Source organism: Colossoma macropomum, unplaced genomic scaffold (assembly GCF_904425465.1).
Source record: "Colossoma macropomum unplaced genomic scaffold, Colossoma_macropomum, whole genome shotgun sequence".
Classification (NCBI taxonomy): domain Eukaryota; kingdom Metazoa; phylum Chordata; class Actinopteri; order Characiformes; family Serrasalmidae; genus Colossoma; species Colossoma macropomum.
The window spans coordinates 31895834-31923199 of record NW_023494784.1 but is presented as its reverse complement, the minus strand read 5'-3'; the positions used below and the strand labels follow the sequence as shown (position 1 = coordinate 31923199).

Sequence of the window (27366 nt, the reverse complement as noted above, 5' to 3'; positions counted from 1 at the left end):
AAAAGGTGCACTGAGCACACAGTGAAATGCATTAATGTTGGAGCTGTCATGATTAGTTAATCAAACTCTATTACTATTAAAAAATAGAGAAAAATGTACTCTATCTATGACTCATCAATATTTGGTTAAAAGCTAAATTAAAGGGATACATTTTTAATTGCTTCTTAAAAGTGTGTACTGAGGCTGTCTAATAAAAGGTGGAATTGATTTTTACAGTTTAGAAGCATAAAAACAGAAAAAAGCGTATCTGTTGTTTGCTGTAATTAATGGAGGGTATTTGCAGATGGCCAGTCACTGCAGATTTAAGATCATTTTAGAACATAAACAGACAGACTTTCTGTGACATACAAAGATGCTAGACCATTTGCAGCTTTAGAAACAAGTGACAGAACTTCAAAATCCTAAATATATTGGTAACCAGTGCTGTTAGTTCAAAACAGAGGTGAACTGCGCTCAGTTTTTTTGTTTTTGTTAGGATTTGTGCTGCTGCTTTTTTGTAAAAGTTGAACACTAAACCCAATAAAACCCACTAAAAAGAACATTACAATAATCAATAGCATTATAGTGATCAATCTTGTACCAGAACCCCTCAAAACTGATGTTAGGTTGGGACACTCACAAAAATTATGTTAATCAAAATAACTGATGAGTTGGAGTGGCATTTGTGATCCAGAACTAATCATCCAACATCAATACCTGACCTAAATAAAAAGGGGGAGGGTATCAATACTTAATACCCTTGATTTCGCAAGCAATGTTGAATGAGTAGATGACTATAAACTTTTGCACATATAGTGAATTTGTTAAGAAGTGTGCATGTCCAGTTAAGGGGACCAGGTATAGTTTTTAACACGTCTGTTCTGAATGTGCAATGGTATCGGCATCCACTGTGAGTGCTCAGTTGGATTATGGATGATTTAGAGCTGACTCATAAGAGTATGCCCCATCCTGAGAGTCATAGATGTCCTTGGCACTGATTCTGAAGACTCTGCCTGGTTCCACCTCGTGTGGTTGAAAGTGATGTAACAGGGCGCTTATATGGTGATTCATCTAAATCTATGTGGTGTCGAGCAGTCAGAACGTGTCCCTCTTTAAAACTTTGGGATGGTTCTCTGGGTGCAAAGTCCTGACTAAATTATGCAGAGAGATGTCCATAAAATCCATTTTAGTCTATAACTGGGCTTAATCTGTGTCTCTAAAGTAAGCCTTTTATGTCTGATGGCTCTAAGCCATGCCTTTGAAAAGTGTAGTGGAGAATCAATGCACCCAAACTATGTACACATCTCATATAGTGGTGTATGCAAGTATTTCTGAGCTTACCAACTCTTGTGAATAATCTTGAAAAAAGCTGTCTTCATGAAAGGGTGAATGAATTTCCTTGATTTATTGGTTGATTTTCAAAGAACCTTTTCATCCTCAGTTTCTTTTTATACTGTAGTCATTACAAATGCATTACAATTGCTGTGCTGTTTATGTGGCTTTAGTGTTCTAGGTACTAAGGTAAATCAACCAGCAATCTCCACAGAAGATTTGTGTGTAATGACTGACCCTTGTGTTGGTTTGTGTTCTTCATGCTGGACTTGGCCAGAGCATGAAGGCTTAATCTGAGTAAAGCCTATTTGGCTCCCTGTCTTCCTCTCAGCTCTGTGCAGCCATTCGGTTCAGCTGAGATGATGCCTCCAGCTGTTCCTCAGTGGGAGAATCTAAACAGACTGTTCTGGTGAATATTTGGCTTTTAAACTCCACTGCCCAGTGTGTGGGTTTGGGTTAATGTAAGAGGAATACTGTGGAGCAGGCAGCGAAACAGGAGTGAGATAATGCGATGCTGCATTGATTTAACCGGGGCAGATTCAGCTGCATCACTTCATAATGTAAGAATTGATTTGAAATGGGATGTGGAAATTTGACACTACCTGAAAACAAAATAAAAACAATTTGTGCTTCGGAATTCAGAGATTAATGTTGTTTACTGAAATCATTTATCATGGTATTTATTGAATGGAGCAAATTGACTTGAAGGTTTTGAACTTAAAAGGACTGACCTATATCAGACCGAGGTCACGAAGCGCTGCTATGTTATATCAGCACATAAACAGTCAAAATCAAACAATGGCGGCAAATTGTTGTGAGAGTGCAGCATTACACTCCATTGAAACATCTGTGTGTCTCCACTTCTCACTGGAACCTAGCAGTCAGCGTTTGTCTCTGTTTGAGTGTTTGATTGGCCATCATCAGGCTTTCTTGTTTTCTCTGTGGGTTTATTATCTCAATGAATCTTCACCAGCTTGAGGCCTTGAAGACGCCTTTTCTGTTTGCACTTTAAAAGGTTGAAATGCGCAGACGAGCTGCACGTTACATCAGCAAAAGCAAAAATAATTGGTATGATGTGAGAGCAAGAGACTTGGCTTGTTCTATCTCTCTGTAACTCTGCCATAACATTTGGAGTTTCACTGAAACATGGTTTACGGCAATTTATCTATTTTTTTCCCCCTTTTTTGAGCTCTCAAGGTCTTGTCCTAGACATTTGTGTGCATATCTATATGTATACATTCATTTCTTCTATTTCTTCTTACATTCTTTCAGCACTGCCTTTGTGCTATTATTTGTCCATCTGGTTTTCAGGATTCTTTTTTCAAAGCTGACCAGAGGGTAGAATTATTGACCTTATACAAATATTAACATTATCTCTTTCCAAGTGAGTAGTGTAAGTGGAGTTCTGGGTCTGCTTTATCTGTTTGCCCCCACCCTTACACTTTTTCCTTTCTCTTCTGTTCATAGGCTGTGTGGGTCACTCTGCCCTCCAGCCTGTCTTCCCCAGCACTCTTCCCTTCTGCTCCAGTGGAAGTCAGAGACACTCCTCATAGACACGCCAAGAATAGCTCAATACAAGCTCTGTATCGGGCCTAAGAGCAGCCTGGGAAAATCACCAAACCATTGGATTCAGACACAAAGTCTGTGGCAGAGGTCACTCAGCCGCTTTCTGGGTGTGTTTTGAATTGCGTATGTATGAGTGAGAGATTTGTACATAGATGTTGAGAAAAATGGAGTGTAAATCTGCATTGTTTGTTTGCTTAAATTTGCATGAAGATGAATGATTGGAATGATTGGCTCATTGATTGCTGTCGTCAAAGCCCTGTTATCTGTGGACTGATTGAGAAAAGGTCGTATAGATGCACTGGAATGATCATTAACTAAGCCAACAGTGATGAAGTGCTTTGATTAAATGAATGATGCACTGCTGCTTGCCATTGTTGCGTCCCAGTGTTCTGGTAGTGGTGTTTCATTCTCTTTTGTTCTACTGGCTTTATGACTTCAGAAGTACAAATCAGGTCTTTCTCCTCTCTTCATCTCTCCTCTGCACTATTCTCCTTAGGCCTCCTCTGTGTTTCGTGTTTTGAGTCTGCTAGGGGTTCTGTCAGTTTAGAGGGGTTCAAACAGGGGCCTCTCGGTTGGATTTGATGCCAGGAGCGTCATCAAGCGCTCTCTGTTTTCTCTCCCACAGATGCACTTCTCAGTTCACTGTGAGCTTGTGAATTCAAGTCTGTAGTAAAGCTTGGCCTGCTGAACAATACAGGGCTGATCTCAACTTGTGGAATCATATAGGATCATTATGTGCACCAAGCAAGCATTCATTGGCTTGATGATGATTGTGGTGCTAATGGTGATTGCGTCTGTCGACTGTCAGATGGCGTGCACACAATCATAAATGCACACTTAGCATCCACACTGCGGAGTTCACTCAAGTAGTGATTATACTCTAGTTCTGAGCATTTAAATCCATTAAGGATCCGGAAAGCGATAGAAAAAGTAACATTTATGAATGTTTTGGTATGGGTGGGTGTGTATGGGAGGGTTGGAGATTGACACCTACAGACAAGCTGACACCTTGCTGGATGTAGAAAAGCAGATCATTTCGCCAGTTGTTCTGAATCAACTGTGACTCCTTATTGACTCAGTGTAGTTATACATTATATTCCTACTCAAAGTTTTTTCAGCTTTCACAGCAGTTCAGGTAGTTAAAGCTGAAAAATATTGAACTAAAATTGATTTACAGCTCCTGTGAAGTAGCTTTTTAAACCTTAACAAACCCAGTTTCTCAGGGTTGACTAAATGTCAGTAGGTAAACGGAAATATTGGAGTGTCAGAAATGTTAATGAATATATGATTGAAATGTATGCTGGAAATAACAAATGTTTATTTGAAGACCAAGACAGTATTGATTGCCCTCAAAACCGATTGCATTTTCACTTCTTGGATATCACACACACACGCACGCACACACACACACACACACGCGCAAAAGATGAGGCGATATGTGAATTCTGGGTCGATGCAGGTATTTTTTATGTACATACAATACTGTGCAAAAGATCACAGACCACTCTTCGTTTCTTTAATTTCTAGTTAAAATGGCCATTAAGTAATAAGATATTTATTTTTCAGCATTAGAAAAAAGGGAGAAAATGTAACAGAACATTACACAAAAGCCTCAACAACTGAAGTGTAATATAAACAATTCCAGTATTAAGTGTGTCCACCCTTTGCCTTCATTACAGCTTGCTTTCAGTTTTTTAAAGACATCTGTAGGGTATTTTTCTACACCTTCAAAGTTCAGTCTTAGAAATTGGTTACATTTTCTGCTTCTCACAATCTTAAGTAATCTCAAACACATTCAGTGATAATGATGTCTGGACTCTGGGGTGGCCAGTATATTGTTCTGAGAACACCAGCAGCTTCTTTGATTTGCACATTTGTCTTCTTTTACTTAGTAACAGCTTCTTGGCAGCTCCACATCCTTCAACATCTCATAGCGTTGAGTGGAAGGATAGATTTTTTCGGATCTGAAGCAAAAGTGGAGCTTGATTTTCTCTCAAAAATGAAAGCTTTAAGTATAATAAAAATACTTAAAACTTTAATTTTTGAGAGAAAATCAAGCTTCACTTTTGCTTCAGATCTGAAAAAATCTATCCTAGTAGTATCCTAGTAGTGACATTTTTGGTGCTCTATCAGTTCTTGTATGGTTGTTTTCTCTGTATCTTAATCATTTTTTAACTGCAGTTTTTGCAAATGACTTATTTTCCTTTGGCTTTCCTCTTTCTTATGCAAGTGGATTGTTGTATATCTAATCTTCTCAAAAATATCCCCTGAAAAATGAATAACTTAAAGGCCATTTCAGCTGGAATTTAAATAAGTGAAGGGTGGTCTCTGACTTTTGCACAGTACTGTATCTGTTGATGTCAATGCTGATGACACACACTAACAAAAAAACAAAAGAAACTGCAAACAGTTCTAGATGTAGACACATACATCCATTACAGTGATGTTCTCATGCAGGTCAGGAGAAGGGGAAAGGCCATCCAGTGTTAATAGAATTTGAACCAGAAGCTCTAAACAAGATTAACGAGGTTTAACAGAGCCTCAGCCCTGTCCACTGAATCACTCAGCCTGAACACACACACACACTTCCAGACAGAAACATACACATTCTGCCTCCTCTCTTTCTCACACACATACATACATACACGCACTACACCTCCACTCAGAAAACCTCGCTCCGAGACTTGACTTCAAGATCCTTCTATCGCTCCGCTTCATGCTGCCTTTGCCAGGGAAGCCTGCGCTGTGCTGACTGCAGCAGAAAAAGGAAATGAATGGTTTATGAAGTTGCTCTTTTATCTTTGTTTTCATTGAAGCTCCCGGTCTGCCTCAGCTGACTGCTCTAATGCCTGCAGTAAACCCCTGTTTTCTCAGAGTGCAGCAGTTCATTCTGTGATAAATATTGCTTTGTGCAGCAGGTGTTGTGTATATGAGCGTAAATAAATAGAGCACTGTGATTCATGGGGAGATGAAAGTCCAGATGTTATTGGAAAGGCTGAATTTCTATAGTGTTTATGGCCTGTTGAGTTTTTGTAATTGTCCTTGGATTACTCATTTCTGTTTTAAAATTAAGATTTATTTTTCTGTATTTTTTTTATTTTATTTATTTTTCTATAATTTATTTAGTAATATAATTTCAATCTCTGTTATATCAAAGGGCATAATATAGTTTTCAATCAACATTCCTTCATATATTAATTGATATTGTTATATAAACTGCTTTGCATTATGTCTGTTGGTAGTATGCAAAACAGTTCCAAGACAATGGAAAATAAACATTATTAATCAAAACTCTCAGCATTAATGGACATAAAATAAGTACTCAGTAAATAAGTATAAAAGGAGCTGCCTTCAACTGACCTTACAGTTGTCCTGCTTTGAAGTGCTGCAAAGTCTCTGATTCTGTAATAGTCTTTGGCGTGCTGCTCAGGTGCTTATTCTGTAATAGTCTTGGCATGCTTGTGCTGAACTTGTACAGTGGTGATTGTGAAACCTTTTTGGCTGTCTCTTTGTCATGTCATAATGCTGCCACGTTTGCATGCATGTTGCATAGCTGACTCACACAAAACATCTGAAACGGCTCCGTTCACTGCGTAGGTCATAATATAATGGCTGCTGTAAGTAAATAGTGCATTACAAGTCAATCAGAAAGAATGCCTAATAACAGTATAATTTTACAGATTTTTTTTTTTTGCTTTGTGACTAATGAGTTACATATCTTCCTGGTGGTTTACATATAGCAGGGCATTAAGCTAAACTACAGATTAAACCATGGCTCACTGCATTTTCACTCTGAGAAATACATATTGAAATGCTGTAGAAGGAAGTGCAATTATAAACTTGGGCCCCACCATCTATTTAGGAGAAGAACGTGAAATACACATGAAATGGCCCACTTTAAGGTCTTTACTTTTTATGAGTCTATTAAATAGTATTATTTAATTATTACATTTTCGGTAAAAAAGTGTAGAACAAAAGTGTGGTAAGATTAGTGCAAATGATGGTATGCTGTCAAATCCAAAGGCAAAATCCAATAAGCCTGTAATAGTAGCAATCTGAGAATCTGTCACAAAATATTGCTGCACTATAATATGATTTTCTTAGCCTTGAGTAACTGAACAGTATCAGATGCTTTTCTGAGGATATAAAGAACAGGTTTTAAAAAGTCTTGACATACATAACTACATACAGTCTACATATAGTATAAAGTCTCAAATTTATTTCAACTGACATTAGAATAAGTATAAATACAGTAGAATTTACATGTTTTTATGGAGTCCTTGAGATGCAATCAAATCATTTAGAGTGGTTTGATGTGAAATTGTAGAAAATTTTATTTCTTTACAGTGGTGGTGATAGGAACCAGGGCTCACAAGGCAAAAAAAAACAGTTGAAAATCCATCTCACATTTATCATTTTTGGGACTTAGAACGCCCTACATGTACCTGTCTATCATGAATGGCTTAAAAAAAATATGTTTTAGGTCAGAATTCTATCTCAAAACTATCATAAAACAATGTCTCAGGCATCAGGAAAACATATTTGTAATAATTTCTTGTACCAGCTTTCTCTAAGGGATCTTTTTGAGGTGTTAAATGCTTTAGACATCCAGTTGCTATCACCATTGTAAACAATTCTGACTCAATAATTTTCTCTAGAACAGAGCATTTCACAACAAAACGCTCTGAATAGCTTTGCTTACATCCTAACCATTTAATTGTGCAGAACTTTTGAAAAAAATCAGTGAAATTACCATTTAAGATTTTTTTTTTGATCAAATGTTTTCTGCCCAGAAAAATGGCTTTACATACCATTTTCTCAGATGACTTTTGGGTAGCACTGTATGTGGCGATTGAGATTAACACTGTACTCTTTTCCTTTAATTGAATATAAAAGTGCTTATTGGACACCTTCTTCCATAATTTCGATATAAAAACGTTGCCTCGAATGGTGAAACAATCTCATAATTATCTCTGTGGAGGAAGAGCCGTTGATTCTGAAACTTGATGCTAGTGCTTTTGTTTGAAGCCTGTTTGTTAGTCCTAACCTAGATGTATTCAGAATGATGTGCTGTCAGATGTGTTTCTATTTTTCTGTATCAGTTTTACGATCCATGTAGAAGACTTGCTCAGCACCATATGCCTTTTTTATCTAACTCTTGTGATTTGGTTCATGTGTCTGCTGACTGTGGGCCCACAGTGTTCCTCATGCATGAAGTCTGCAGCAGCAAGACATGATGCATGGTCATGTTCTCTCAAGCTACTTGTGGTTGATGTTCTGTTTAACCTGGACATACACACACTATCTTTCATATACGCACACATACACAGAGAGAGAAAGAAGAGAGAGAGAGAGAGAGAGAGAGGTCTAACCTTATTCTGCTGACATTCTCTCTGCTGGGGCCCTCTCGGTGCCCTGTGTAAAATATTCATGTGGCTTTGCATGCTCAATAGAGCCTGTTGTGCTTCATCATGACTGACATGTCATCATGCTGCAGATGAGAACACAGTTCTCTCTAGCAGTGCCCTGCTGAGGAGCAAAAGAACTGGAACGGATAGGCTGAAAAACACGAGAAATGGCAAGAGAGGTGATTACCTTCCATAGAGAGAGAGGTAGTTATGGAGAACGTGCCTGGTGGCTGCAGGGCTCTTCCTAGTAATATCTGGGGGAGCGCGGTCCAGGAAACAATGCTGTAGTGAAATCCCTCTTCATGCTTCTTCTTGCTCTGCGTGTCAACATGGTTTTGCTGTCTTCCATTAGAGGGCCGGGCATCTGTCCAAATTGATTTGTGTTTGCATGTTGTAACATGAGCCTATTTGAATACAGCAGCATTGTAAGGCGGTCTGTACATGGAGGAGAAAAAAACAAGGCGTAATAAATAGACCTTATTTAGTGTCACATTCCTCTCTCTCTCTCTCTCTCTCTCTCTCTCTCTCTCTCTCTCTCTCTCTCTCTCTCTCTCTCTCTCTTTATGGTGGCTTTGTTTACATGTCTTGGTTCTTGAAGAGGGGGGTGGGGGGAGAGCTGAGAAAGAGAAGAGACTTCAATGCTGAAGAAATGCAAGGCGGGCTAAAGCATTCAGTGGCTCGCAAGCCGTTGCCATGGTGGCGGGCCTTTCTCTTATTTGCAAAATGCTGTATAACCTGGAGCATCCCAGAATCCCTTGGTTGTTATGACAACAGACAGGAAGTGGAACATTGTTATGCTCGCGTAAGAGCATCTTTTTCTATGATGCTTTCATTTCTTTCCTTTGCATTCATCTCCTCTTGAGCGCTTCACTACGAGCACTTAAGCTTTGGTCTTGGGCGCCTTCAGTGACTCGGTATAAGAACAATCATGTCCAGCTCCAAATCCAAAGCTATTTTAACTCCCTTTTCTACACTGAGTTGTGCATGTTCACCAATCACTTAAAAACTCTTCTAAATGGCTATCTACTCCCAAAAGCATGTGACATTCAAACAAATCCCGGTCACAGTGAATGCAAATTTGTAAAGGCTAATAGAGAGAGAGAAGGTTACATTTCATCGCAGTGGTTCAGTAAGACGAATTGAACCTTTTCGTGTATGTTGGGGTTGCATGTATTAGGGTGGCACGATCTATTGTGTGTTAACCGTTATCGCAATATTGACATTTGCATCACTGATATCATGAGCTGCAATATGTAAATGAGTTCCCTAACCAGCCACAAAATGTGTTTATTTTATGCTCATTCTGTGTATCCAACCAATCTCAGACCTTCGTGATTAGCCTCTGTGTGTTCGCATGATCCAACAAACACGATCCATAATTTTGGCTAGATTAATGCATAACAATCTTTAATCACCTCACATCAAGGAGTCTGAATTTTTTTTTTTCATACAATGCATGGAATTTGTAGTCATACATTATGATATGGCAGTGCAAAAATGTGACTTTGTGCATTGTAGACAAGCAACAATGCCTCATGAAGGAAAAAAAAAAACATTATATTAATTGTGATTTTTAGTGAAATTGCACTGTTTAAACACCACAAGTTTGCAATTAATCTGCACCAATGGACAGCTCCCTCCAGCATGTTAATGTTATACTTGGTCTTTGTCCAGTGATGGTCAACTGAGTTACCACGGTCACAATCTCCAGTGATGGGGTAAAAATTAATTTACTACCAGTTTGAAAACCAATAGTTGGTTTATTGATTTAGTTCATGCAAACCATAGCAAGACACTAGTATTCCCACACATGAGCATAATTTAACTTTTAAACATGTTGAGTGATGTGATATCTTACCTTAATCCCACAATTGTTGTGCCTAACATAGATGAGATTGGTCTAGAAATGTGGCTGTTGAGCTGCACTGGTTGAAATAGCTCAGTGTTGCAAATGGATATCGTGTTTGTACAAAACCAACCAATGTGGTGTGGTGAACATTTTAGGACATCCTCAGACCACAAAAACAAAACAGCTTCAGGTCTCGAGGGAACAAAATGAGTAAAATCATGTCACTGCTCTCGAACATCAGGCAAAACAGGCCATTTGAAACAGCCTCAGAGGTAATGGCTTCAGAGAAGAAGCCTCAGATATTTGCGGTTCTATTACTCATTACTAGATTAACAACAATTTGGTGGCCAAATGAAAAATGACAGCACACTAAAACCAAAGCTTGCACTAAACTGCATGTTTGTGTTTTTATTTGACAAGTTAATACTTCAACTCATGATATCACTGTGTGTCTTTTTGCATCTCTTCAGTGCCAAGGATCACCTCCAAATTAAAGAAAGAAAAAAAATGTTGCTTTTTATTATTATTATTATTATTATTATTATTATTAGCAGTAGTAGTAGTTGTTGTAGTAGTAGTAGTAGTAGTAGTAGTAGTATCTCTGTAAGTACATCAACTAATGGTTTTGGAGGCGTCATTAGTGATGTTTCAGCAAATGTACTTACAGCGATGATGATGATGATAATAGCAACACTTTTTTTTCAGTAATTTTAGACGATTCGTAACTCTGAAGTGAATGTGGGAGTAAACACAATAGTGTGTGAGTTGCAGCTTCATCATTGTATAAAAGGTACAGCTAATACTCTCCTCACCCACTTCTGAAGCTGGTTTAACTGTTTACCATGGTTATTTTCTACATATTTATCCGAACAAGAGGATTCTGTTACTGGCACAGGCACTCTTCCCACCTTACAGCTCTATTCTCTATTAATATTAATAGACCAAGCAGCTGCATGGATACAGTCATCATTTTTCTTTGTTAAAATTTTGTTCTAAATATTGTGAGAATACCAAATCACAAATCCGGTATTTTGAATCGAATTTAGAATCGAACTGTGGGCTCAGTGTATGGTTACACCACTAACACATAGCAATATAATTGCTATATATTATTTTGTCAGCACCCCACCGCGACCCAGAAGGATAAGCGGTTTAGATGATGTATGTATGTATGTATGTATGTATTTTGTCAGCCTTAGCATTTTAAACTTTGTTCATTTCACTCAAAGGAAAGCCTGCTGTATGCAGTGTGTAGGTTTACATCACATAAGTGGGTCACTTTGTAGCTGGGAAAAAGCACACTACACAGGCACCTACGGTTCACCACAAGTTCACAGATGCAAACACTATGGCAGAATTCCTTAAAAGATGGGTGGTATCCATAGGGTGCTGCTTTGCTGACAACTGCACAGTTCACTCTAATCTTCAATGGAAGCTGGAGGGGTGTGTTTAATGGTTTTCACATCTGCCTTTTAGCATGGGTCAAATTTTCAAACACACCATGATCCAGATCAAAGAGAGATGGATGAAGGAGCCTAAGAGCTATAATCTCTGTTTATGTCTTATCTCTCCTCATATCTCCCACATTCACTGCTTTTCATGATCCATTACATCAGTACTGTCTTCAGAGTAACAGCGTACAGTATTGTGAACAAGTTTGTTTTGTGGAAGAGCTACAGTTTGAAGCTTAATTCTACACAAAACAGAAAAATATACATCCTAAAACATACACTTACTCTCGACCAATCCTCCTAAATATGTCAGTGAATCGTTATTCCTGTTTTAAAGTGGTCCTTTGGATTGATGATTGATATTTTTGAATATCGTCATCATGTAAATAAATGAGTGTAATGGTTTGAAAATTGTCGTAAATCGTCAAGTTTTTAATTGTCACTGATAGCCCCCTTGCGTTCTAGGTGTCTTTCATATAATACTTCCATCCTCAAGGAAACCACTGTCGATGGTTTTGTTGAAGGATGAAACTATGCTCCTGGTTGCGTCATTTTAGAGTAAAATAGGTGGAGAAGGGCGGGGCCTATGTTATGGACACGCTCAAAGCACTGGACGGTTTTCTGAAGAGCTGATAAATTCTAGCGATTGTGATTTTTGGAGTTTATTTTATTAGAAGCGGCAGATGTTGAAAAAGTTCTTTTGGAGAACTTTTATTTATCTGAGCCAAACCAAACAGTGTAGTATATAATTAGAGTTTGTAAAGTCTATATTTTTAACATTTTTTAATGCCTAAAATGTCAAAAATCTAATTGAATGTTGAATCTTAGAATTGAAAAATGATACTGAACCTGAAAATATGTCCATTGTTATGCCCCTAGTGTGCGTTCCAGACATCAACATATGAACACAAGGCACATAGTCAGTCCCTTTTGAATTTTGCTGTGTCGAAATATGCGTGTTGTCGAGACACCACTGTATCATTATCAATTTGAATTTTTCGGTTTTAATTGTTGCACCCTTAATGTTATGCAAATTGTCATTTTTTTTCATTCTCTTTTGTGTGCCACATGATTTTTGCTTCGCCTTTATTTAACTGTTCCTTTAGTACAATCATTGTGACCTACAGTTAGTTTAAAAAGTGTATACAGTAGAAAGGATTGCACTTAATTATAGGCTATACAAACAGAACATCACTAACTAATGAACTGCACATACATACTTTGAAAACCACCTGGAAAGTTTATGATGTAGATTTTCAGTCAAGGAATGCTGGGAACATGCAAATCTGGTAGAGAGTGAAATAAATGAGCTTGTCCAGAAGAATGGAGCCAACACATCAGCACAACTGTTAACTGTTGTGTTACATGCCGCTTGAGCATAATATAGTTATCATTAATAAATGACTAGCAATATTAGATGCCAGAGCAGATGGTAATTATTTGATAATTATGTTAACATGTAAGCTATAGGGTTAAGCTCTGTAATGCTCTCATGGTACTTCATAACTGAATTTGGACCACAATAGCGTTTATCATGATAATTCTGCAGACAGATATTCGCTTGTTGATTAGTGCCTGGTTTAATAAAGAATGTTAAATATCATTTGTAAGGTTTAGGCCATTTTGTTAGTGATGAAGAAGGCCCTGAGAGCCTCTTGTACGCGGAAGCAAAAACATCTGCAATGTATAATGCTGTTTCTAAGTTTAATCAGTGCATGTCATGATACATTAATGACTGTTCCCTTACATCTGAATTTCTGGAGGTTATGGAAGGTTATAATTAATTCTGTAAGGAAAGTAAAAGTCGTCTGTGCTGGCTGGTTAATTTTCACTCTTTTGCTGTAAGAGTTCTGTTCAAGGATGTCGTTTTCAAGGATGTGCTGTACCAGTCGAGTGATCACTTTAATTAGAGTTGGTCTTGCTGAGGCAAGCTTCATGAAACAAAAGATTTACAGATGAATGGATTTATTCTTAAATGCCTTAAATTTTATGTGTCAAAGAAGATGATTAAATTTGGTTAGTCTGTTGGTCCTTCGCTGTGCTGCTTTGGTTAGAGCAAGAAATATTTCATTTTCAGTAATTTAATCAACCTAACACAAAGCAATCAGGGAAGACAGTCAAGTGGAACAGTACAAAACCAACACATCACTATAAGGTCATTCTCAGTCACTCCAAACTGTGTGTTTTTTCCTATTAGTACTTGCTGAGAGCAGACAGAAAAATGCTGGATAATTTGCATATGCAGTGATGCATTGATTGTGAAATTCTTGCCAGTAATATTAACGTCTTAGGCGGGCAGTGTATCTATCTATCTATCTATCTATCTATCTATCTATCTATCTATCTATCGATCTATCGACCTATCGATATAATAATCTTTTCTGAACCCTTTTCTCAAAGTATGCTCAGAGTAGTACTGCGATATGACCACTACTTTTCTACCTTTTTTTTCAGGTGGATCTTGGTAAATGGGAAACTCCTCTTGACACGGTTTCGACCACCTCACCCCACTCTTCCCTTTGCTCCCCTTGTCCCTTAAAGCCATACCCCTGCTCCCTCTCCCCACTCTTGTCATCATGACGTCCACACCCCAGCTGCTGGCCTTTAAACTGGCCCCACCCTCGCTTGATGGCAGCATGGATCGTCCATTTAGCTGTGATGAGGAGATTGAGCGGCGATATGAGGTGGTCCCTTCTGTTGTCTGCTCCATGTGCTGCCTCTTTGGCATTATCTACTGCTTCTTTGGTAGGTGACATGCTTTGCGGGGAGATGGGGGACTCCTAAACTGAGTGAATAGGATGATTGCATTTGTTAGACCTCAAAGGGAAATTCTGATTAGTTTGATTTCCTTTAAAGTCACCGTGAAATGAAGATAAAGATACATTTTCCTTCCATAATATGACACATTTCTAGGGAAACAAGATATTGAAGAGAGAAATAATGTATGGATGGGTCTGGATTTAATCTGGATTTAATTGGATCATGTAAGTAGGCATTTGAAAAGAAACAGATCCGGACTCTAGTCTACAGTCTCCACCCTCTTAAGAATGATAGAAGGAAAAACACAAAGTTGAAATCATATAAATTCTAAGAATGCTTGATGATATCGGACTCATATCGGTATCGACAGATAATTGTTTAAAAAACTGATCGTCGGACTGACGATCAGACATGACAGATATTTTTGATAATGCATTTAATGTACTCCAGAAGATCGGAAAATTTTGGTGATGCTGGGCATTTATTTATTTATTTCAAGAAAAATATCTGATATCGGCATCAGCCCACATTTCCTTTGTCTGTGCATCACTAATAAATTGTGCTTAACATGAGTTGTACTAGCTGAACATAAACTAACGAGGTAAAAAATAAAAAAGGGGGGTTAGTTTTCAGGTTGACTTCAAGACAACAGTGGAAGAGAAAGTGACATAGAAACACTTTTACAGCAACTTCAGAGATCTTCCTCACTTCACGAAGCAGTACCCCTAATATGTTTGCATCAAAAACTGAGTTCACTTAATAATTCTCTGAATTTGACAGCTGGACAGCGATGGCCAGCGCCTGTCCCTCTCTATTAGATAAGCTTCATCACTTTCACTGGACTGTGAAATTTGCTTTCATTCCCACTGAGGGGAGGCAGAGTGAGTGTGAGGAAGAGAGACATCGAGGCCACTTCAGCTGTGACAAATAGCGGCTTATAGAGGCAGCCTCTCTGGCAGCACGCACACACTCACTTTGTCCAACAAAACACTCGCCACAGAGGAACCTGTCAAACCTACACATCGGCCGATGACAGGAGGGTAGAGGTTAGATAGCTGGGGAGAGACTCTAACAGGGCTGTTAACCTTTTTGGTAAACTCCAACACCTTTTCTATTACTCCACGTCTTTTTTTCATAGCTGCTTCTTTCCAGCTGAAGATACATACCAGACACTGAGACAGTGTTAACATTAGGGGTGTAAAAGTATTTGATTTGATTATAATTCCTTAGGAAATGATCCAGTGCATCGTGATTTGTGGAGTTTCACCACATTTCATTTAATTTATTTTCAGTACAATAATTATTTTTAAAAATATACTCAACACAAAAATGTGACTGGGAGAACACAGTCAAAGCAATATCCCACTCTTTCATTTAATTTCACCAAAAATGAGTGCATGCTTCATTGAACATCATCATAACCAATTGTAGTACTATGAAAAAGTGTTTCCTTGGTCAAATGTTTTTTGAAAATAAGAAAAAAAAATCCTCTGCAGAGAACGCACTTCTGTACATGCTTATTCACAATTGCTGTTTATTTGCTGAATTTAATATACTGGAAAAACATATATGGCTTGTGAAAAATTTAAAGCATGTTTTAGATTTTATGTTTTATTTGTTCCAATACTTTAAACTTCGCAAATAAATAAAAATTGTGCCCTAAAATTAGCAGAATTAGAATTCTGTCTGAAAAGCATGTTTTATTTTCACTTAGAAAGATAGAAACACAACATATAATTTGACCAGGGTTGTTCAAATATGTGCAAACGACTGTATAATGAATTGCAAAATTGATCCATTTGTGTTGTCAAGTTCACATTAGTGCACCACAAGTTAAAGTGTCATTATGTTTCAGTAATGTTGTAACTCCTCTCCTCTCCTGTCAGGCTATCGCTGTTTTAAGGCAGTGATGTTCCTGACCGGCCTGATGTTTGGCTCTATCATCATCTTCATGCTGTGCTACAAGGAGAGAGTGATGGACACTCAGCTGAGCGTGGAGGCCAGCGTGGGCATCGGCCTGGGCATTGGTACGCTGTGTGGGCTGGTGACCATGCTAGTGAGGAGCGTGGGCCTTTTCATGGTGGGCTTGCTGCTGGGCCTGCTGGTGGCTCTGGCCTCACTAGTTGTTCTGGAGGAGTTCTACCACCCGAGGACAGTGTGGCTGCCGCTGGGCGTTCTGCTGGGCTCAGGCATGCTGTTCGCTGTGCTCACACTGCAGTGGCAGCGCTGCTTCACCACCCTGTCCACCGCTGTCTTCGGCTCAGCCGTGGTCACAGTCACTGTAGACTACTTTGTGGAGCTGTTTGCGCTGACTCGCTACATCTACGAGCGTGTGAAGGTGGCACCAGCGCGACCTGTGTGCTGGTACACATGGGTGGTGATGGGGGTGTGGCCCGTGCTCGCTGTGCTGGGCGTTCTTATTCAGTGGAAAGTTACAGCGGAGGGATACTCGCACACAGAAGGTAAAGTTCAATACCTCAAACTTCTGCTTTTATACACTACAATTCAAAGATTTGGAATCATGTGTCATCATGATTCCTATTATCATAATTTCTGTTATTCTACACAATAATAATAGAATGTAGATATTATAAACTGCATACCAGAAGATATATATGTTTATGTTTAATTCAGTATTTTAAGTGTTTTGGATCATTTATTAAATGGGATATTGCAACCCTGTTTCCCAAAAAGTTGGGACGCTGTGAAATATGTAAATGAAAACAGAATGCAATGAGGTGCAAATCATTTAAATCCTATATTTAACTGAAAATAGTACAAAGAAAACATATCAAATGTTGAAACAGAGAAATGTTATTGTTTTTAGAAAATATATGCCATTTTGAATTTGATGACAGCAACAGATTTCAAAAAAAGTTGGGATAGGGGCAACAAAAGACTGGTAAATTTGTGTAATGCTAAAAAAAATACACCTGGTGGAACATCTCACAAATTATTTGCATAAATGGCAACAGGTTAGTAACAGGTTAATGACTGGGTATAAAAAGAGCATCCCAGAGAGGCTGAGTCTTTCAGAAGTAAAGATGAGGAGGGGTTCACTACTCTGAAATTCTGCTTGGGCAAATAGTGCAACAATTCAAGTGTAATGTTTCTCAATGTAAAATATCAACGAACTTGGGTATTTCAAAATATACAATACATAAACTTATTAAAAGATTCGTAGAATCTGGGGGGACAAGGCCAAAAAACAATATTTGCTGGCCGTGATCTTCAGACCCTCAGGTGGCACTGCATTAAAAACAGACATGATTCTGTAGTGGAAATCACTGCATGGACTCAGGAGCACTTCTGAAAACCACTGTCTGTGAACACAGTTCATCACTCCATGCACAAATGCAAGTTAAAACTCTACCATGCAAAGAAGAAACCAGAATCCAGAAACACTGCCAGCTTCACTGGGCCTGAGCTCATTTAAGACTGTCTGAGGCAAAGTGGAAAGGTGTCCTGTGATTCGACGAATCAAAAAATGCTGAACAAAATATACAGGTTTTGGAGCAACATATGCTGCCATCCAGTTGATGTCTTTTTTAGGGTCGGCCTTGTATTACGACAGCATGGTTCCCTAGAGTCTAGGTGCTTAACTGGCTTCCCTGCAGTCCAGACCTGTCACCCATTCAAAACATTTGGCGCATTATGAAATCAAAAACATGACAAAGGAGATTCCAAAATGTTGAGCAGCTGAAATACTACATCAAACAAGAATGGGAAAACATTTCATTTTCAAAACTACAGCAATTGTTCTCTTCAGTTCTCAAATGCTCATACTGTTGTTATAAGAAGAGATGGTGCAACACACTGGTAAACATGCCCCCGTCCCAACTTTTTTGAAACATGTTGCTTGCATCAAATTCAGAATGGGCATATATTTTTTGAATAAACAAAACATTTCTTAGTTTCTACATTTGATATGTTTTCTTTGTACTATTTTCAGCTAAGTTTAAGATTTAGTTTTTAATTACATTTTGCACAGTGTCCTAACATTTTTGAAAACAGGGTTGTGTATTGTATTTATCTGTTATCTGTTTTACTCATCTGCTTTGAGATTTGATCAACGCTTCTCAAATGTGAAATATTTTATTTTAAGATTATGCTGTATAACTTGGTCATCTACAACTCTGTTTATAATTTTGAACATTTTTACACTTCCTATTAAGTATTTGAAATTGGTGAAGATGCACAGTTGCACAGCATCTTTTTAGAGTAATTTCCATAATTATTGGCACCCTAGGTAAACAGGTGAAAATGTCATAAAATGTTTTTGTGTTTAATTAGATCAATCTTATACTGAAAATATGAGAAAATGTTTAATATTTAAATTTAAATTTAGTCCAAGAATAAATAAACCTATCAAAATATTATTTTTTTTAACAAAACCATTGTGTCATAATTATTGGTAGGTCTACATTAAGTACTTTGTGCAGTCTTACTTTGCCAGCATAAAAGCCATGAGTCTTCTCTTATAAGGCCTAATGAGATTGGAGAATACAGAGCATGCAATCTGAGACCACTGCTCACCCCTCAGGTTTTCAGTGGGCTTTAGGTCAATGGACAGGGATGGCCAAGTCAAAGTTTTAGTAGCGTCTAGCGAGCACCTGGTGCTTGTGTCTGTGGTTTGTGGAAATTTTTGTCTCTGTGATGTCCTGTTCACTGTGTGTGGGGGCAAAATACATTTGTGCCCAATTTCAGACAGGTTGACTGGTTGTTTTAAACTTCTTCATTATTGCCCTAACAGTTGATATGGGCATTTTCAGGAATGTAGGATGGTAGGATCGTTTGGCTTTGTGTCTGTATTGGGCGATGTTCAGTCCAAATATTCGATCGGTGATTGGCTGATATTTCTGTAACTTGGCCGATCCTGAGAGCTGACTTCAGCTGTGAAAAGAGTTGACAGCATGAAAAGGCATTAAAAGGGAACAGTTTCTCTGTTTCTGCTTGACAGGTGGGTAACATTAACTTAAATAAAAAATAGGTCAGTATTATTTTGTCCCATTTGCTGAAGTTTGTGGTTACCTTTGCAGCAGCAATTGTTGCAAACAAACTAGTTAGCTAGCTAACATTAGCTGCATTGCTTACTGTGTTGTTATTCGCTCATGGCATGTCATCAAAGGGTTTTATGGCCATGAAGATCTAAAAAACTGGACGGAGCTTCTGAAGGAGCACTGAAGGGAGCGGTCCCTTTGTTTTGCTGTTGAGAATCACTTCTGCGCCTTTTAAATGTTGCATCCAGCACTGCCCCCAATCGTTCCATCTCGTGTAGATATATATTTTATAGGTATTCGCTGATTTATGAAGGTAAACATACATTTATCTCATTTTATTTGTGTATTCTGTAATTTTGTATTGTTGATAAATGATGTAGAGAATTTGGGCTCAGTGTCACCGCATATTGATATCCCAGCAAAACATGTTAGAGACTTAAGAGTTTCTGAACACTTAGTTTGACTTGAGAAGTGAAATATAAATGGGAACACGGTTCAGTTACATTTTGATTGAAAGAACTTGTTGGTGTGCCAATAATAGTGACGTGAGTTTTTTTTTTCTTTTTTAGAAAAGGGAGTGATCTGAATGGTCATTTCTTTGTCCATCACAGAGCTATAGGCCTACATTCTGAGGATTGTACATTTATAGAGCAGAACTATAAAATTTTTAGCATGCAGAACCAATGAATGATAAAATATGACTACATTTGATGTAGCTTTCCCAGGACTTGAAGATAATTTTTCTACTTATTACATAATGTGCGCTACATTTCACTGATGGTTGTCCAGTGCAGCCCGGCTGATGAGCAGAGGTCTGTGATGATGCTCTATTTCTGACTGTCCTACTTAATCACTCCGTATGATGCTGGTCCTGTGGAGAGCAGAATGGTTCTCCTGCATCCCGCATGCTGGCTTAGTCAGAGCCGCTGTGGGAAACAATGACCTGGATGTGCTGTCTGAGGATTTGTGCATTTGCTGTATCGTTGTCTTTTTTGAACGAACCTGAGTGTGTGTTGTTCAGGACACAAATTATCCAGTGAAGTCTGAGACCTTTGCTTGTAAATAGCTTTAGTGCAGCAGCCAATAGCAGGTGATTAGTAGGGCCCAACAAAATCAGCTGATATAAAGCGTCCATTGATGTATAAATATCAGTGAAAATCTCACTGACTGAAGCACTAGTAACTTGTTTTGTTATGTTATAGACACAAATACTTGGGGAGAATATATCATTTCTAAGGATTTCAATGGTTTAATGCTCTTTTGTCAGCTACAGACTGCTATGCTGGCATGCCATCTTGTTAAAAATGACAAAAACCTGTAAGATGCATCCAGGCATAACCTGTGGAATGAGAATAACATGTTATAACATGTTATAACATTACAACCTTTGTGAATAAAACTGATTTAAAAAAAAGGACAGAAACCTTCAGATTAGATTTCTGGGAAGCTCTAACTTGGGTAGAAATATTTGCTGTACTGTGCAAAAGTCAGAGACCACCCTTCCCCAGTCTAACTGGCCATTAAAAAACAAGTTACTCGTTTTTCAGTGTCAGGAAAAAATAGCAAACATATATCTAACAGAAAATTACACCGAAGCCTTAGCAACCAAATTTAATTTAATTTTTTTTCTGTATTTAGTGTGTTCACTCTTTGCCTTTATTATTGCTTTCACTCTTTCAGGGAGACTTGCTTTCAGTTATTCAAAGAAATCTTCAGGGATGTTTTTCCACTCCTCCAGACGTCAGTCTTAGAATGCTGGTTACATTTTCAGATTCTCACGATCCAAGTTATTCCAAACACATTCAGTGATTTTGAGGTCTGGACTCTGGGGTGGTCAGTCCGCTTTTTTGTATGATTTGCAAATTTCCTTTTTGTCAGTAAGAGCTTCTTGACAGCTACACATCCATTCAGGCCCATAGCGTTGAGTCTTCTCACAGTGGAAAGATGGACAGAAACATCTGTGCATTTAGTCAGATCTGAAGCAAAAGTGCAGCCTGATTTTCTCTTCTCTCTCAAAGATGAAAGTTTTAAGTACTATTGACATGATGGTGACAGTTTTGGTGGTCTATCACGTCTTAGATGCTTGTTAGGGGTCTCTATATTTTCAGTTATTTTCTCTACATTTAAAAAAAAAAAAAATTAACTGACATGAATGGCTAGACATTAAATAAATCAAGGGTAGTCTAGGGGTTTTGAACAGCACTGTACATTATTTAAAACTTTGAGGTTCTGAGTTTAGAAAATGTGACCGTTGAGAATGGTCTTTTAGTTTCACTAAAACTATTGGAGTGTTTATTAAAAAATACCTGTTGATGATATCAGTCACACCCAGAAGGATAAGCGGTTTAGATGATGGTGTGTGTGTGTGTGTGATATCAGTCACTTGTTTTTTTGAGATTTTCAAATTGTGGATTATGTGTGGAAAACTAGAGCATAAAGAGCCATGTCTGTAGAAAACAGATGGGATGTCACCTGATGCAGTAGTATTGTCAGATGTCTGTGCTGCACCTTGAGACTCTCTTTCTAATATAGCCGGCATGGAAGTGTACCAAAACAAAACAAGACAAAACAAACCAGCACGCAAGAACTGAGGCAAGGAAGCTTCAGTGGTGCTAGGGGCAGCTGCCATAGCAACAAGCTGGGGCCCCTCTTTATAGGGGAGGAAAGAGGGACATTGATGAGGGAGGGGGAGGGGTGGAATAAAATCGTGGGATAGGAGGGGTGTGTGTGTTAGAAAGAGGGAGCTCATTATGTGAATTCTCTGACAGATGGGGCCCGTAGCTGTCAAGACACAACAGAGTGACTGAAAGGACAGAAATAATCCGGCTGCCTCTAATAATGGCAAGGAACAGAATGCGATTGCTGATTTAGGCATGTGGAGCAGCAGAATGTGTCAAAACACTCAACGGTTTGTTTGGCATCGGGGTGGCGGATCAGTGGGCGAGATACAGGGAGATTTGAGTCTTTACTTTTCAGGAAAACTACGAACAGGGAGAGGCGATATATGGATGAGGAAGCGTCTGTGGTTGTTTTTGTCTGCCTGACAGGGAATATGAATGAATGTATAGGCTGTTCTTCTGATTCTCTCTCTCTCTCTCTCTCTCTCTCTCTCTCTCTCTCTCTCTCTCTCTCTCTCTCTCTCTCTCTCTCTCTCCCCCTACATTCCCTCCTTTACTGTTTACCTATGCCTAATATGTATGTCTCATTCTTTCTGTTACAATGAATAGGTAATGAGCAAGCCTCTGGCTCTCTTACTCCATCACTCGCTCTCCCTCTCACCCTCTCTCATTTCTCTGTCCTGCCTGTAAAGTGTTCATCAGTCACCAGCAGCGACGAGTGCAGTTGATGAAGATTCGTCAGAAGGAGGAAAGGAGGGAGATCAGAAAGAAGAAGAAGACGACAAAGCCGCAGAAACCTCAGCAGCAGCAACAGCAGCAGCATAAGCAGAAGCCGAAGTACCACCACCCACCCCAGACTAACCCACACCCCACCAACCCACCAGTCAAGGCGCAGCAGCCAGAGCCAACCTCCCGCAGGAAGCCCAATCCCATACGCCGCTATGACGGAGATGTGCTCTCACCGGTAAATCCTCATCTGTCCATGTGTTTCATTCATCTGATCCTGTTTTTTAATCATCTAACAGTGCATTTTTGTAAACTTTGTAGAACAAAATAATTTAAAAAAAGTACACTAGCACCTACTGTATATTTACACTACATGGACAAGAGTATTTGGACACACCCCTTTTAATCATCAGGTGTTTCTTTCAGTCACATTGCCACAGATGTATAAAATCAAGCACCTAGTCATGCAGTCTGTCTTTACAAACATTTGAGAAAGAATGGGTCATTCTGAAGAGCTCACTGAATTCGAGCATGGTCTTGTAATAGGATGCCACCATTCCACGACCAACTGTGAGTAGTGTTATTAAAAAGTGAAAGCGTTTAGGAACCACAGCAACTCAGCCATGAAGTGGCAGACCACCAGTTAAGAGCGGGGTCACCGAGTGCTGAGGCGCGTAGGGCATAAGTCACCAACGCTTTGATGACTCAGTAACTGAGTTCAAACTTCCTCTGGATTAACATCAGCACAAAACTGTGCACTGGGAGCTTCATGGCATGGGTTTCCTTGGCTAAGCAGCTGCATGCAAGCTTTACATCACCAAGCACAGTGCCACGCGACGGATGGAGTGGTGTAAAGCATGCCATCACTGGACTCTGGAGCAGTGGAAATGTATTCTGTGGAGTGACTAATCACGCTTGTCTATCTGGCAGTCTGATGGATGAGTCTGGGTTTGGCGAAAGCCAGGAGAATGTCACATGCCTGACTGCATTGGGCCAACTGTAAAGTTTGGTGGAGGAGGGATAATGCTATGGGGTTGTTTTTCAGGGGTTGGCCTTGGCCCCTTAGTTCCAGGGAAGGGAAATCTTATTGCTTTAGCATACCAAGACCATTTGGACAATTGTATGTTTCCAACTTTGTGGGAACAGTTTGGGGAAGGCCCTTTTCTGTTTCAGCATGACTGTGCCCCAGTGCACAAAGCAAGATCCATAAAAGCATGGTTGGATGAGTTTGGTGTGGAAGAACTTGACTGGCCCTCACAGAGCCCTGACCTCAACCCCATCAAACACCTTTGGGATGATCTAGAATGGAAATTGTGAGCCAGGCCCTCTCATCCAACATCAGTGTCTGACCTCACAAATGCTCTTCTAGAGGAAATGGATAAAAATTCCCATGGACACACTCCAAAATCTTGTAGAAAGCTTCACAGAAGAGTGGAAGCTGTTACAGCTGCAAAGGGAGGACCAACTCCATATGAATGTCTATGGATTTGGAATGGGATGTCATAAAAGCTCCTGCAGGTGTAATGTGTAGGTGCCCCAGTACTTTTGTCCATATAGTGTATGTTTATGTGCTTTGCTTTAACACAGCACTAGTATTGGATCAGTACTCTGTATTGGATGACAGCCTGATTTCAGTTATCAGAATTTGTACTAGGAGAGAAAAGTTTGGATCAAGGAACCCGTAATTCATTCACCCATTGATCCACCTGTCTAGCTATCTTTCACTCCACTTTTTCAGTATCAATCCATTAACATTTGCAAGATTGGCATTTAGCACATAAAACAGTGGTGAACCGTCTCAAGGCCTTCTAGGCCATCAAGATTTGTTTCTCTGTGGTATCTAGCTAGATACAGCCAAGCATGCTCTGTTTTTGGTTATGGAATGTCTTTTACAAGCTTTAAAGAACACACTAATAGAATCCCATGGGGTGATAGCAGAAATGCGCATTATCATAGAGGTGTTATTTTTTTTCCATGTTTTTGACTAAAAATGTTGTCATTTGTGGCTCAAACTGAAGGTCTACCTCTATCTGGCAGTCACGGTTCACCACTGGCAGTCCAGAGAGAGAAATGTTTTATTCTCTGCTTGGAAAACACTTTGTTAAACTAAGGCACAGCCAGAAACTTATAAAAGCATATATCTTTCAATTAGTATTGTAGTTTTTTATTCTAAAATCAAATTGACTCTTGGATGGACTCCTTTGGATACACCTGTAATTGACTTTACCTGATAGCGTTAATTGCCTCTCATTCTATCTCTTCCTCTCTCTGTTTCAGAGCTATATTCAGCATTTCCGGGATAGGCATGTGGACAGGCGGGGCTACTCTCATGGCAGGCTGATTGGCAGGTCCCATATGGTGGACATGGACTATGACTGTGGCTCTCAGGTGCCTCTGACAGCCCATACAGGCCCTGCAGCCAGAGTGTAACCCTGCCCCCTGCTGTTCAGGATAGTGCCATCCCAACCACACCTCCCCCCAGCCCACAGACACTTTTCCTTTACGGAGGCTGAAAGGAGGAGATGCTTTTACACTGAAGACCCACTTAATGGCCCTTCTCTGTTGTGCAATAAGTGGCAGATTGGGCCAAGTTGTTTTTGCCAAGAAACTTATTCAGTACAACTCTGGCTGGTAATAGTTTCTCTTCCTACATTGTGTGCTGCTGCTCAGGGTGTGTGTGTGCGTGTAGGATATGTGTCTGGCCCTCTGAGGCTCTTCAGCCCATTGTCACACTGCACTGTCTGCCATAACAGGCAGAATGGTGACATTAATATGGCAGCCATTTTAAAGAGGGGACATTATTCAGACTAGTAATGGGGCCAGATTTTTTCCATCTTGACAAAAACATGAACCCATTGTGTTTAACAGCTGCAGACTTTGTACCTCTTCAGTTTGGGAGAGAAATTTGAACAGTTAAGGGATGCACTCTATTCATGAAACCTTAATGTTTACAACATAGAAAGGGCCATATGTACCTTTTACACTAGCAGAAAACAGTGAGTTTCATTTGGGCTAATGGCCAGATTCTGCAAACTCATAGGTAAGGACTGTTTACTCAAGGGCCATTGCTGAAGCCTCTACTTCCTAGCATGTGCAGTAACTGTTGTAAAAATGATCTTGGTTTACCCTGCTCAGCCAGTGTACGATGGAAGTGAAGTTTGCTTTAGTGCTGAATTATATTTAATACTGCCTGAGCAGCTCTGTGGTGGTTTTATGATAATTTGACTCCTCATTATGTCCCATAAGGCTTAGTTAAAAGTGTTAGAAACTTGTTGGGGTGACTCCCATTAGAGCCGTAGGGGCTGAGGCAGCAGCAGAGCCCTAATGATGCAGGTAGAACTGTGAACGCTAGGGGACTTTTTTATACAGAAGATTAAAAAGTGTCCTTGTCTACTGTGAAGGTTTTCAAAGCAGCCAAGGTATTGATGGAAGATGTCTCTGATTGAAAAAGAGTGGAGGAGATTTATAATGGTGGGCCAGCCACATTAAACAGGGACCGAGTGTGTATGTGTGTGCGAATGAATGATTGTGTTTCTGTGTGGGTGATGGGGTAGGCAGGGATGAAGAGTGTGTGTTTGCACATCTGGATTTGTGGATAAGGGAAGTCAGAGTACTAACGTATCCTTTTTGAATTCAGCATTTGTTTACACGCATCCTCTCTCCCCTATGTCTCCTTTTGGTGGATGAGTAAGAAGTCCTCATTCTGATCTCTGCATCGAAAAAAGCTGAAAGGCTCAGCCTCTCTGTTTACTGTGTCTTTTACCTTGGCAGTGTCGGGAGGTCCATCAGGAGACAACCTGTTTCTCCTGTACATTTTGTACATTTTGTACATTTAGCCGAATGCTGTACATATTTATACCTGCTGTACCGTGTTACTGATAGTGCTGTCATCTGTCATGTTTTTGTGTTTGTGTTTCTTTTTTTCTAATCAATTATTGCTTAATTACATCTGAATGCTGATTAAATGTCATCATGTGTCTGTTGGAAGCATTATTTATTTCTAATTTATTTGAAGTTCGGTTGAAACTTTGGCTAAAAGCAAAAGTTGGGTAGTTTGAAGCTGATTGAAGGTTATCAACAAGAAAAGACAAATTTGAGCCCATGATATTGTTGTTTGTTGTCGTTATTATTATTATTATTATTATTATTATTATTATTATTACTATTATTATTATTATTATTATTATTATTATTGCTGCATGTGTTTGTATAAACCTTGGAATGATAAAAGTACTTCTAAAGACCTTGCCTGTTTTATTGTGTGTGCATATGCTTGTGTGTACAATGAGGGGAAACAACTTTTCCGACACTTCTGTTTTTATTATTTAATAATTCCAGTGCATTTATCCACTTTAACACACATAATGTCTTTTAACTTTGTACTACTAAATACAAACAACTACCTATTATTTAGCATAAACAAATATGTTTAAAAAAACTAATTGAATGAATGAGGTAAAAATATTCACACTATTAAAATATACATAGAATATATGTAAATATAAAGAATATAAAGGTTAAAAAATAAAGTCCTGTCTATTAATTCTACAAAAACTTTTGTTGTGCCGTTTGCACCTGGTGTCATTATAAGACATTGCATTTGGTTGGGAAGGTTTCACACAAGTAGCAATCATGGTGAAAGTTAAGGAGCTCCCTAAAGTTCTCAGGGACAACATT

The 27366-nt window shown here is 39.1% G+C and overlaps 1 protein-coding gene across 2 annotated transcripts in view; it reads left to right on the top strand.

Annotated features, from left to right (window-relative positions):
* The window catches only part of tmem198a (transmembrane protein 198a), a 32005-nt gene extending 5073 nt beyond the window's left edge, over positions 1 to 26932 (top strand). Inside the window, exons 2-5 of one of the 2 annotated variants that reach the window (XM_036568751.1) lie at positions 14040 to 14330; positions 16232 to 16807; positions 22656 to 22927; positions 24967 to 26932. In XM_036568751.1, the coding sequence (XP_036424644.1) occupies positions 14162 to 14330; positions 16232 to 16807; positions 22656 to 22927; positions 24967 to 25119 (1170 nt within the window). In that variant the 5' untranslated portion in view covers positions 14040 to 14161 and the 3' untranslated portion in view covers positions 25120 to 26932. Of the gene's footprint in view, positions 1 to 14036; positions 14331 to 16231; positions 16808 to 22655; positions 22928 to 24966 lie in introns of those variants that run through there. The other variant, XM_036568761.1, reaches the window with a different exon arrangement.
* The last annotated feature ends 434 nt before the right edge of the window (positions 26933 to 27366 follow it).